General features: G+C 43.6%; 1 protein-coding gene and 1 long non-coding RNA gene across 2 annotated transcripts in view; one reads left to right on the top strand and one right to left on the bottom strand.

Moving 5' to 3' along the window:
* LOC131887001 (ephrin-B1-like) lies at positions 1–11,287 on the top strand. Its single transcript, XM_059235482.1, has 2 exons — positions 1–386; positions 8,998–11,287. Exons 1-2 carry the CDS (start codon positions 214–216, stop codon positions 9,839–9,841), a joined length of 1,017 nt encoding a protein of 338 aa, XP_059091465.1. The 5' UTR covers positions 1–213; the 3' UTR covers positions 9,842–11,287.
* The window catches only part of LOC131887002 (uncharacterized), a 6,426-nt gene continuing 586 nt past the window's right edge, over positions 7,867–13,706 (bottom strand). Inside the window, exon 2 of the long non-coding RNA XR_009373970.1 lies at positions 7,867–8,335. This is a non-coding gene — a long non-coding RNA (uncharacterized LOC131887002). The remainder of the gene's footprint in view (positions 8,336–13,706) is intronic.

Here is a 13,706-nt window from a genome sequence, read left to right on the forward strand (position 1 = left end):
GCCCTTCACCTAGCCTACCAGAGCTAAGGCGAAACTCTAGGCGCCTTCAAGATTGGAAATCCCTAAGGAGGAAAGTTTCCAAGGAGGCCTTTATCGTCCAGTTATCTCAAGTTACTCGGATAGTGTGGGTGTTCAAGTGGGAACTCAAGTCTGGGAATGAACGAAGATACGAATGTATAGGGACTACCTGGCACACTGTTTTTCCGTGTCACAATGATCATGGCAGTTTCAAATTTTTGGGCCACAGTTTTCATCCTGTGTTCGTGGGCCTTCAGTGGCAGTATGAGCAGTGATAAACCCCCCAATCCATCGAACAAAAAATCGCCTCAGGAGGTGCAGTCACCCATGCAACAAAACAATCTCTTTTGGAACACATCTAAACCAATGTAAGTAGCAATGGGTCTGTTCATTGGTCATGCAAAACGACAATTGGCTTTCTTGTGCAAATATTCCATTGCTTGGGACCACATACGAGTACTACAATAGAGCGGCTGCTCGTGTGCTCCTTTTCCACCCTTTGGAAAGCGACGTCGACAAGTCCCGAGAACTAGGAGCGCTATCCTTGTCGTTATAGTCCCCACAACATAAGACTGATTTATGGAGCAACAATTGTGACAAGTTTCCTAAAAAGGGAACATTCACAAACAGAGGTATTATGAGATAGGCTCTCGTCGACTATCTGATGTAAGAGAGACATCTGTTCGCAAGAGCCGTCCAACAATATTGTGACGTTGAAAAAGACAACGTCAACTCTTTTACAATCGGAAAGAATGTCCATCAAAACTGCCATTATTTTCATGGGATTGATGGACCAACTTTTCTTGATTTTCTTGAGGGGCATTTGTTCTTCTGTCAATCGGAAAGGCGTCGCAAAAATCCAATCAAATCCAGATCGAGAGGTCGGCCAAGGACAGGGCTCCATATTATTTTCCTCCATCTTAGCCCCTCGTTTTGACACCGTCATCAATTCTTTTGCAATCTTTGCTCTCGAGCCCTCCAAATTTTGGCAAGGGGATCAAAAGAAGAGAGGGCTTCCAATGTCAATCCAAAACTGACTGACTGGCTTTGCACTCCTCTGCAATGCCGACCTTAGGAGTCAAAGCCTCAAATTGGTACCTATTGGCATAACTGCCAATCTTTTAATCCCATATCAAGCCACCTCAGAATCGCCTACACCAACCAGGCCACCCCCCCCCCATTACATGATTCAAATCGGCCCAGGCACATCGAAGTTCTATAACGATCCGTCGCTCGATCTATCACGCCGACATTTCTGGATGTGTTTTTGTTTCTCTCGATTCGTCATTCCAAGCGTGCGGTCTTCGATGAAACAAAGACACGGCTGTGGAAGACACCCTCAAGGCCAGAGCAGGTCTTGTCGACCCTGTGTGGTATTTGTGCAAGGAAAAGAGGTCTCATGTGTCCAATACTTTAATTTGGATGGACTAGGCTGAACATGGCCTGGATTTGTATAAAAACCAACTGACCCCTTTTCTTCTAAGCCATACATGGGATTCGATGGGTGATTGGAACAAATATGAACATTGTAACAGGTTTGACTTGAACACGAAAAAGGCCATTTGTTTCAAAGAAGAAGCCCTTGGTAATTAGATGACACACCTCAAGTTACGGCAAAACTTTACCTTCGATGTGTCAACTAACTGGTCCTTCTTGTGCTCATTTGTGGCGGATTGTCACCCTCTTTGGCTCCAATTCCGGCCCAAGCTTAGGAATGTACGGAAGAACGGTGAAACCCACTTCGACCAGACAATCAATCTCTGGTTAAATCCAAGACTGACAGAGCAGCTTACCCCAAAAAATAGAAACCCAGGCTGTGCTCAAAACATACCTTTTAAGGTACCTTCGTCCCAGAATGGTCAATGGTGGGTTTGGTGATCCATTTCAGATTTATTCGACTCTAAAGTGCATTTTGGGAAAACCCTTGGAAGGCACAAGGGGACTGACTTACGTCTGACCTTGAGACAGTTTATGGTTGTTGAATTCGAGTTTCGGAATGAACACGGTCCAGCGAGGAAAAAAGAGCCGCCGACTCTATAATTGATAATGCAAACTTCGTGCCAATTGTGGCAAATTTCTGAGAGCTCAAAAAAAGTTTTAGGCGAGGAGCCTGAATGCCAAAGCATGTTATGGCTTCGGAAAACTTTCAGACGGAGCGCATTACAATGACTCTGATTTAGTTGGACTCTCTGCAATTTGAATTGACAGCCTTCCCAAAACACCGACCAATGCTCAATCACTGTTCTTCACAAAGGTTTCGGAATAATATAATGGTTTTTTGAATCATGGTGACATTCATGATAATATTTTCAGCTCGTGATTGTATGTGAATCCCATCGAATGTCCAAATGCAATAGTAGAAGCAATAGTAGATGTGGCCAATGGTTGTCTTCTTACCCTTGAAACAGCTATTGTAGTGGGTTAAAAGTGATGAATGTCGATGTATGAAATGTCAAGAGAGATGCCAAACTCGAGGCCTGAATAGTTTCACTTCATAAGATCAGGAAGTCGAAGTGCTCGTCAAAATGGAATGAGGTGAGGAGAGCCAGCTCGATCCTCGCCACGAAGAGTCTTTAAGCGGAAGCAATTACATTCAGGCGCTGGGAATACTAATTGGAGCACATTTTCTGAAAAAAAAACCACTTCAGACGAAGAGGAGGACTCAATTCGAAGTTCTTGCTACTCTTTTTCTCCCTTTCTCGTTTTGCGCTTCATCCAGCTCAATTTTGCAACTTTGCTTCTTGCCGTTCTTGCCCAATTTTCTGACTCAATGTGAGCAAATGAGAAAAGTCAAGAAGAACAAGGAGAAGAACGAATTTTTGCACAGAAATGCGTATCAAGTGGAAATGGAAGCGTTCCGTTTTGTTATTATTCATCTTGCTCTCGCATCATACTTCAGAACCTTTGGCAGAAATTAGGAGACTCCCGTTCGTTCCACAATTAACCACCAACCATATGGTTCTTTTTTGTGTTCATACAAGTACGTTAGATATCCCGAGGGAGAGGCTATTGTGGAAAAAAGCCTCGGTTATGTTGGCATTCGTCGGCTCTCGGTAAATGAATAAAGGACCATGAATGACTGGCCCCAGACATTCGTGAGTGGTTCATTCTCAAGTTTTAGTAGTCTGAGAAAATTGAGTGTGGACCACAGCTGATAACGTGGATAATGGTTGGCCGTCTCTCCGATTTTCCTCTAATTCTTATGAATTTGAGGGTCATGCGGACGACCGCATTGCTCTCAGTGTCTATGTGGTGCACCTCTTGTGAAGGGGAGAGAAAGAATATGGAAGGAAAGAAGGAAGGAAGGAAGGGAGGGGGTTGATGGGTATAATTGTTCCATGAAAAGTTAATCACCATCCCTTGAAACGACGTGGTTCTATTGCATTCCTCGTCGACTTGTCAAGGAACCTGTTCGATATTGTGTCCTCTTGAATTATATTGACATTGTGTCTTTTCTCGTCAATATTTGATGACTAAATGGACGACGGCCATTGTCCTCCTTCTCTTTAAGGAATCAAGGAGGAATATGCCCAAGGTCCTCCCCCCCCCCCCCTTCCCCGACCACAGTGCGGGATTTCTAGAGTTTGTCGGGGTCGAGTGGGGGGGTCGAAGGTCGAGGGAAAATTGAGAAATGCACAAACCACCACTCACCACCTTTCATTGGTTTTATGAAGTCTGAACATGGAAAAGCTCTTCACTTTGGGGATATAAATATCCATTGAGAGGTGTTTCCAACGCAGCGGAAATTACGATTGAGAACAAAGCCTGTCGATTCGTAAGATGGAAAATTGCTTTTTATCATCGTTTTTGCTAGCCCGAATTCGTCCGCACTGAATGTGTAAAAGTGTTACTGGCTCCTTTCATAGAAAATCTATACACATTATTGGGAACCTTTATAGAGCGAGCCCTTGCTTACCAGGTGGAACAACCCTTTCAGTGGATCCAAGCCGAGAAAAGGATTATTAAAGGCTACTCCTTTGAGATGTGTCCAGATGCCTGTCTGTCCATCAATCAAATTCGCCCTCATTAATGTCTCTTTTTCTAACTTCGTAATGGGCTTTCCTCGTTCCGGGAACGAGAACAAAAAAGCGAATGCTTCAATCGGGTTTCGACTAAAATACACTAATCCAGTGGACCCTCAGGAATGAATTTCGAAAATTGGTCCTTAAGAAAATCAGATCAAATCAAATTATCTTCGCTCTGGTTGGTGTCACTTAATAATTCATTCAATTTGGAAGTCTCTCAACGTGCCCTTCCGAGTCCCTTTCTACATTTCATGGACCTAGTCTGAAGGGTCAATTGTAAAGGTCCTTCTGCGGTTTTAACCAATCAATATCAATCTGTGTTAAAAGAGAATGTCAAAGGTTTTTTGACAAATGAACCAGAAACTCATGGAGTGAACTATGAGTGTTTTGCTCCAATTCATTGTCGAATTAAGGTTGTAACCTAAACAAGATCAATAAGCTCTTACTTTGATCGATTGTTTGTGCTTTATTACTACTTAAGTTGTAAAAAAACGTGTCATTGCCACATGGCACAAAACACCCGAAAATATCGCGATCCAATGTGTCAACTTAGCCTAGAGTATGTCATTTCCCATTTGCTCATCGTTCTTGGACCTAAAATCAACACAACACTTTTTGGTTGAAGAAATATTATGCTTGGCCCAGGGCGGCACCACTATAATACGTAGTTAGGTGGTTTATTCGTTGGATGAGGAAACCATTTTCTCCATTAGTACTTGGGACCAGTATATTTCCTTATAATTACGAAACCCGATGCCTAAACAAAGGCTTTGTTCATTTCTTTGGGGACGTTTTTTGCTCCAAATCATTTCGTAAAATGCCTATCCTGGAGATGAAAAGACCTCGTTTAATGTTGTCCCCAGTGACTAATACCGAAGTGCTCTTTCTCTAGTTAGTCTCAAGCCTAATTTGAAAATAAAATACTGATACCCCGGATTGTTTTTCGTAGGGGACCTTTTCATAATTTGATTCAGTAGAATAGGAATTGAATCGAAATTTTAACTCCCACTGACGTCAAGTTCGTTATTCTCTTGTGCTTCTTCCCAAGGCCATGAGAAGTGAATAAAAAATGTATCTCGTGGAGCCCTTATTTTGGTCGGCTACTACCTGCACTCTAACCTTTAGAGTGCAAGCTAAAGAGAGAGAGAGGGAAATTGGCATTTGAAACTTCATTCAACTTTCATGTCCCCTTTAGCTGAATCTTTTTGTGTACGTATAACAAACGGAGAGCACCTTGCTGTTTTCCCGTTTTGTTCCTAATCAATTTCAAATGTCACGAAGATCGGATTTCTCTCATCACCACAGAGATGAACGATGTTGGATATGCGCTGGTAGGAAGCTAGGGGGGGGATTCTTTTTGCTGTGGCTGACTTTCCCGATTTCCCTTTGTACGTTGGGAATACGGAGCAAGGCAAACCACAATTGGAACGCAGATTTGCTCTTACTTGGGTTCGTTTCTTGGAACTTGTTCGCTCCAGAGGAGGTAACTCGAGTGGGCGGATTATTCTCCTCTCATCAGAGATTATTATTCCCCGGTCACCCTGACAACCTCAATCCCTTCGACGTGTCTTCTTTCGGAGTAGCCTGGTTTTCACTCGTTGTTCCACGTGAATAAACCGCCGAGCCGTGGAACGCATCGATAATATCATACTTAACAACCAATGTGGGAGGATATTATGGCTTTTCAAGAGCATCGTGGAGTCATTTGATGACAAGATGAAGCCCTGGCGAGGATTTACTTCGCGAAGCCAAAGACAATAGTGGGAACAAAGCTGGGTGCCGAGCTTTTTTTGAGGGTTTCCCCCTGGTTGAGTTGAGAGCGAGAGAACACCAAGATTCCATTCACTGAGCTCGAGATCGGGGGCAAGGGATCAAGCCGCGATCTTCTAGCTTTTGAGTCTGGCACCACGAATCAAACGAGTAAGAGATGAGCACGGCAACGACGAACAAGAAAGCGAAAAGATAGAGGATAGATCAAGCCCGGGAAACAAACCACGAGAAGATTTCACTCATCTCTCACCGTGGAGGGTGGGTGAAGGGGGAGGTTATCAGATCGATATTACTATTGGAGAAAATCTCCCTGGCTTTAGCAGAGTTTGGCCTCCCTCTCCAATATCAGATCACTCAGCCAAGCGAGAAGAAGGAACCAGCAGAGCCACAGAAAGACAGACGGACACACAGGCAGACACACACACACACACACACACTTAGACAGACGTGCTCAAACGAAGAGGAGGAGGAGAAGTGTATTTCTAGGTAAGGACTGCATGTTTTCCCGTCCGAAAGAAGTTATGTCTTTCTTTTCTCATTTATATCGAGCCACCGCCATCCCTAACGTCGGGTACAATGGCATCCCCCATTTTCAACCCCCATTGAGTGCCTTGAATGATCCATCCCAGGATTTATGGTTATGGCAAAATTTTCTGTCAGTAAAGTACCAAGATGGCCCTTCCAATGGATGGAAATCGTTCTGTAAGGGTGGGATGTAGTGCTATACCAGTACATGTACAGTGTGCCTGTTTGTGTGTAAGGACCAAGGGGGAACAAGGTGCTACTCTAATATTAATAGCCAGCCTCCATGCAAAAACAGATCGACCCTAAGGAGCAATTTTTAGAAGGTGAAATGGAGTGTGTAAAAACGAATCCTCTTGTTCAACAAAGTTGTGACAGCTTTGAAGTGAGTGGAAGCCCATTTTCATAGAGAATTGTGGGTGGGAGGTCGTGGAAACACTACGAATATCCTGTCTTGAACATGGTACTGTACTGCTGTCCCCTTTTGTTGTGCACTTCTCGTCCTTTGTGGGCTTGTTGTCACAAGGAGCAAAAAATGTGCAGGGAACACTCAAATTGAGCATATTTCCAGCCTGTCACAAACACATGTTGCCAACTTGGGTGAGGCATAGTATGTAGTAGTGAAATACTGTACATATTGTTCAGAACTCATAGAGAGAAGAGTCGGGGAACGGCTCTGTACATCCAGTAAGTAGCGAGTGCCCTGACAGTTCACAAAAGTTGGGTCCCAGAGTTTGATCAATACCATTCCTGTACTCGGGAGTAGCTTTGTGCATCAGCTCTCCAGAGGCAATATGCCTAATGGAAAAAATTGAGCAATGATCTCCGGGTACTTCTATTTTCTTGGCAATTCTCACCATTGTCCATCTGCATGCAATATTCATCTCTGCACGAGTTTTTTCTGCTTCTGCTCCCTCTCGAATGTGGTGGGTTCGAGACTTGGTCATTGGTTCTCAACAGTGGTGAGCTCACACCCTCAGAGAGCGATGTTATCATGTGCGGTGGGTGAGCTACACATACACTATAGATCTACTGGCAATGGCCCGGAACCGTGGAAGAACCATCTTGGGGCTCTTTTCCCTCCAGTTTTATGACAATCATCAACATGCTTCATTTCAAGACGGTGGCCGTTCCACGATCACAAAGAGCTCGAGAATTCGCTACACACAGAGCAGACTCGTACAACGTGGTGTTCTTCGTCCTCCAGTGGGTGGGAAAGATGGAGTTGGAAAGGCTCGTCTGAGCGGAATAATGAAAATATTATTTGACAGGAGAGAACGAGCCATAGAAACACAGAAAGAGTGGAGCACCCAAGGGGGGAAATGGAATTCTTTTCCTTTTCTTTGTTTGCTCAAAAATGCACTATTGCCGAGAGCTAGCGTCAACGATCCTCCACGGATCCCTTTAGACCAACAACCAACAGGGCAAAATGGGGTGAGACAACAACAACAACAACAACACTAGACACGCCACTATTTGAAGGTCGGTCGTTTTTTTTGCAACAGCGTGCTCTGATTAAACAACTCAATGCCACGGGACAACGATCCGGCTCTTTTTGCATTTGGCTTAATTATTTCCGTAGTAGATTCAAAACCCAACATTGAATTGCTCAGTGATACAAATGACATGTCTTGGCAAAATATAACCCCACGTGGAACAGTTCCCAGCTCCACTTGATCTTCATCATCTTCTTGTTCTGTGTTGCGGATGCAAAATTGATGATACGAGGTCCATTCCCAGGCTTGGTCCATAAAAAGATGAGAATATTGATTGTACTTCTTTCACTGGGGGCGTTCCAATGTGCCTTCTCCTGGTCTTGAGGCCTTCTTGATATATGAGCACGGAAAAGGCTCGCTGGTTTGGCATACTTGCTTTGTGCCTCGCGTGAATGAAAGTGGCTCTTCACTTACCCACTACTCAACATATACGTAGAAGAGAGTTTCATTTGACGAGGATCTCATGTTCTGGGACGATGAACGAAAATTATGATCCATTTCGACCTGGTTTGCCGTGATGCATGCAAAAAGAGGATGAAGACTCTTAAATTGCAAAGCAGCCTTTTAAAAGGCTCTTTTATAGTGATTATAAACCTCGAGGTCTCTTTCTAGGAAATCTTTTTTAGAGCTTGAAGAGCTCAACCCAACTAGGCTTGGATAATTATTGCGAAAAAATCCACTTAACAGTTAACAACCTCAATTGAGAGGGCATTGGCAAATGTGGTAAAACTGCTCCGAGTTCGTCGACTAATCTGTTCCAAACATGAGAGTGTAATAATCGTCCTTAGTTTCCCAATTTTGACGCTTTTTTCAGGTTTTGAAGTCTAAGTAAGTGTTTTACTCCAAAAAGAGGAGATTGTTTTAATAATCATAAGCGTCGAGGTTTAGGAAGAAAAATGAGGGCTTATTAACATAATCTGCCAAATTGCCACTCAACAAATACACGTGCACACACGAGCGCCCGTTGTTCGTTATCTTAACTGGGAATCTTAGGGACAAAACATGTGTTCCTCGTCTATCTTTGAAATGGTCCGCAAATAAACCAGTCCAAAATGCAGAGCTTGAACCCGAGAGCTGGGTTCAACATAAAAAAGGGCACATGAACTGTGAGCGTTGCATTTTAAATTGCTTCACTGAAATGAACGGTTTGTTTGTTCTCGTTGCAGATTTCGCATTGACAACACCGACCACATCATCGACGTTATTCACGGGCGGAGACTCAATATAATTTGCCCTCATTATGCCCGTTCCATTCCCGCGGGAGACACGGAGCAATTCATAATCTACGCTGTGAATAAGGAGGAGTACGACACGTGCCGCATCATGACGGCCAGTCCGCGGATTGTCGCCAAGTGTGACACGCCTTTCATCCGCAAATTCTTCACCATAAGCTTCAGGTCTTTCAGCCCGATGCCCAACGCAATGCAGTTCTTCCCGGGTGAGGACTACTACTTCATCTCCACGTCCACCAAAAACGATCTCTTCCTCCGTGTGGAGGGCATGTGTCGCAGCAATAACATGCGGGCAGTGTTCAAGGTCCAAGATATGGCTAGTGTCCGAGCCAAACTGGCCAAAGCGGCCGAGGAGGCGGCCGCGGCGGCTGCAGCCGCAGCCAAAGACCCAAATCTCAATGTGAATTCAGTGGTCGGGAATACTAGAGAGAAGACAGAACGACTGGATGAACGACCCAGACCCAAGACATTCGACTATTTTCTCCATCAAACCAAGGAGAAGATACTCTTGAATGACATGGAACAAACCAGCGGAAGCAAGTTCCACAAGGACGCTCCACCCATCCCCAACAACAATTCGAAGCGAGATAAAACTCTGTTCAAGCAAGAGGCTTCCACATCCGGAGCGTCGGCAGTGTTAGCGAATACGAATTGTTATCACGTCAAGTTTGTCAATGGATCCCCGTACAGTCATTTGCTTCACGTCCTCAGTGCGGCTGTCATCCTCCCTTTGCTTTGGAGTTGGCAGGGAATCAAATTTGAATTGAATTCCACATGAAATATGACGAAGTCGGCCAAGTGAACACAAAAAAGAACCCTCAGACTCTTTCACATCCCAGCTCCAAGCTGTACTGCACCGTCGGTCTCCGAACCCCCCTCAACGAAAACACGGGCAAAACGGCCCAAAGACTTCGTGATTGGCAGCGAAATCCTAAAAGTGCAATTCTGTTGTTTTTATGTGGTGGAAAAAAAAGAAACCCCGTTTCAATTGTATTGACTCCCACCAAGTGTGAGAATTGAGGGAGAATGATGGACCACATGATCCTCCTTCTCCTCCTCCTCCCCTTCTCTTGATCATCATAATGTGATATGTCCACTGAATTTTAAATTTAGTGGCAAACGGATCATTCTTGTGTTTGCCGAGGATGACTCAAACAGGAAGTAGCGCCAAGAAGGGATTCTCAACCGTCGACTTCGACGGCGAGGACGATGAGGACGACCAGGACATCGGGTTGGAAGCGAGTAATGAGATTCTATTGAGCGGGTTTATTGACATAGACACAAGCAGCAGCAACAGCAGAAGGCAACGAGTGAGGCAACGAAGAAGCCCCACAAAAAGAGCGTCAGCTCCTTCCTTCTCGTCCATAAAGAAGAGTCCCATTTGGCAGGACAAACGCCATCAAGAAAAGGCCCTTCAAGAATTTATATTGTTAAACCCCAACTACTACTACTGCTATCACTACCACTACCTACTTACTACATGTATACTACGAATCCGACGGAAACCCCTTTTTTCCTGGGGTGGGTTCAACTTTTTATGCGCTGGAATAGAACGGACCAATCAAGTAGTACATACACCAAGTAGCAGAGACAGATTAGAACTACCAAACAAGCAAACCAGAACAGACGGAAGAACGTTGCAAAATGTAGACTTGCGCCGTGATTCAACCATAAAATGAATATATTTCACGGGGATATTGTTTATGTTGCTGTCATTCGTGCCCCACCCCTCTTCAAAACCCACCTTTTCCATAAGTTGACCTTCCACACCCGCTTGCCCGCCAAACTTGATCTCAACCCAGGATGAATGGTATTATCATCATTATCATCATCATCATCTTCTATAGAAATCCCTTAACGCTGATTAGCGCTGCTGCACCCTGTAAGTGGACAACTCAATACAGTAACCACACACAACGACCCTGTCGTCATTGTAAGAAAGGTATTCATTGTTTGAAATACGAAGTTGAACCAGAAAGAAAGAAATATTTATCTGTGATGCATTCCTATGAAGAACATCTATCATATGAATACGAAAATTTGCCTCGGCGACAAGTGAATAAAACCGAATTATGTTACTTGTAAAACGACCGAGCTGTGGACTCAAGTTTCTTCTTTTACGACTCGACACATGTCAAGTCCGTTTGGGTTGCTGTCATTGGGAGATTGTTGTTTTATGAATTTATATGCCACGTGTGAGGGTAGGAACAAGCCAAAAATGGATCCCTTTGAATGGACCTCGTCATCAAAGGCGTTTTAGAGGCAGGAAATTAGAGAGCTCCCTTAGTTCTCACTCACCCCTCTGCCTGTCTGTGCTTTCCTCCCTCGTGTGTCATTGTAAACTGAAGGTGCTCGTCTTATATTGGAGTTGAAACAGGAAGACGGAGGAGATATCGTTCCTTTCAAAAGAAATGACCGAATACCTCATAATGCTTGCAAGAACTTGGAACAAGGGGAACGTCGTTTTCAGTGTGGGTGAAAGAAGGCTTTTGTTCCTAATGACTTAATTTCATTTTCTATTTGTCAGGAAGATTATTGTCTCCTCAGCAAAATTTGGGTCAGTTGAGGACGTGATCTAAAATCAGTTCCAATCTAGAACCTTCGAAAGAGAAAGTGGTCCATCTCGGTCGTCTTTTTATGGAATTCGAGTTGGTGGGCTGTTTCCAGACCTAGATTTTCAGAGAGAGGGACGTTCACTCGAAGTTCAGGGGGGAAAAACCTTGCAAACGGAAATTAAGACCAAATTGAGGCCCTTTTTGGAAAGGACCTGTTCCATTCTCGCCGCATTCGAGTTTCGCAGAGTGTGCAAGACTAGTAAATGCATTTCCAGGAGATTTGGCCTTTCATTTGAACGAAAGATTGGATTTCATTCTCGGTGTCGCATTTTTTTACGATTTCTTTCCGGCAACCCTGACAGTGTCCCAAGAAGGCTGTTGTTAAATTGGGTGAACTTTTTTTGAAGACTTCAGACTTTAATTGATGAAGTAGAATTTGCAAAAACCAGCCGCGTGGCATTCCGCAAAATGGGGTTCGTCTCCAATTTTGTAATTGATCCATCAGAAAAGAGGAAGAATTTACCCAAGTTTTAAGTAATTCATCATCAGATTTAATCCACATATGGCTCATTCATCCATGAGGAAAAACTTTCTAATCCACTTCAAGCTACTTTCAGGTCGGTGGGGTTTCTGCCTGGTCTTTGGATCCCACCCGAGCCGCACTATTGTGTTCCAGCTCGAGATTGGAGTTCGAACTTTTTCAATTCAAGTCCAAATCCTTCATTTAAATTTACCCTTCTCCTTTCCTCTTCATCCTTGAAGGCCGGAATACAAAACTTTCACTGACACAAATCGCCATGGCACCTCCGTTTGTACCGACTATCATGCTGTAGGTATATGTGGTATATCTGAAAGGTTGAAAGTGGTACTTCCTTCTCCAACTTGTCGCTCTAATATGGAGAAGTTGAACAACAAAATCATCCTAGCCTGGAAATCATTTCCATGGGCAAACTTTCTCCTCGGCGAGGTGCAGAAGTTTGGCCCATTGGATTCAAACCCAGGAGAGCTATTCGAAGTTCCAATTTTCCTGGCCACGGTTTCGGTGGCGAAAACTGCCTTAAAACTGCTCTTTCTCTGCCTGCATTTCGGCTTATTCATTTCATTTTGAAAACTTAGCAAATATCAAGTATGTATCCAAAAAATTGTGCATGTGGTCATTTGGAGTACATGGGTGTTGCCCGATGGCTTCAGGTTATCATGACTGACATTGACAGTTCCCTTGGTTTTCTTTTACCAGCAAAAGTTCATGTCAAATAAATGTCAAAACAGCTACAAGATTCCTTTTTTGCCGCAATTCAAGTCAACAACCAGCCAACGACGAAGTTGATGTTGATGAGAACTCTCGAGTTCATGTTTTATGTCTTTTCATGACTTCGCCAGACGACGAGGCTTTTCTTCGTCATCGACCAATCAAATTGAAAGTTTTCTGTCATAGTTTGTCATTGTGTGGGATCTTGTACACACTAAGTTCCTTGTCATGCATTATAATTGCAAAAAGAAAAAAAAAATATCTCCCGAATGAATCGGTCAATCGCGAATTTACTCAATAAAGGGAAAACTGTTGCTTGAAATTTAAGGAAATCTCAGTTCAAGGTTTCACCATCTATGGACAAGATTCACCTTGGCTTCCCCATGGAGACTATTGCACCGGATTGCTTTTTTAAGATCCGAAAAATGATAACGACAAAAAATTACGAGGCACGCAACCATCAACCATTGGCGGTGGCCTTGCCTCAAGACCACTCCGCACTAGGTTGACTTGTTTATATTACTCTTGTAAATGCATTGGCCTCAATGGCCCTCATAAATGAAATTCGAGACCTCTTTCCTTTGGCCTCACATCCATTTCGGGAAATACGTGTATTGTCTCTGCAGATAGACAATCGTCAAATAAAATGCGAGAAATTACAAGTTTAAAATGCACAAGTGTTAAATGAGACAGTGACTTAAACTCAAGCTTGAGGAGATGACCGACTCAATGGTNTTTTTATCATCACGTATCAAGATGTATGTTTTCATTTTTTGTAAAAAATTCAAGATTCCTAAAAAAGATTATATTCATCATTTTAATGTAATGTGCCAAAACTT

This window comes from Tigriopus californicus, chromosome 9, assembly GCF_007210705.1.
Source record: "Tigriopus californicus strain San Diego chromosome 9, Tcal_SD_v2.1, whole genome shotgun sequence".
NCBI lineage: Eukaryota > Metazoa > Arthropoda > Copepoda > Harpacticoida > Harpacticidae > Tigriopus > Tigriopus californicus.

Coding starts and splice junctions, on each gene's coding strand:
- LOC131887001 (XM_059235482.1), top strand. CDS start 214: ATGATCATGGCAGTTTCAAATTTTTGGGCCACAGTTTTCATCCTGTGT. Junction 387..8,997: donor TGGAACACATCTAAACCAAT/GTAAGTAGCAAT, acceptor TTCTCGTTGCAG/ATTTCGCATTGACAACACCG.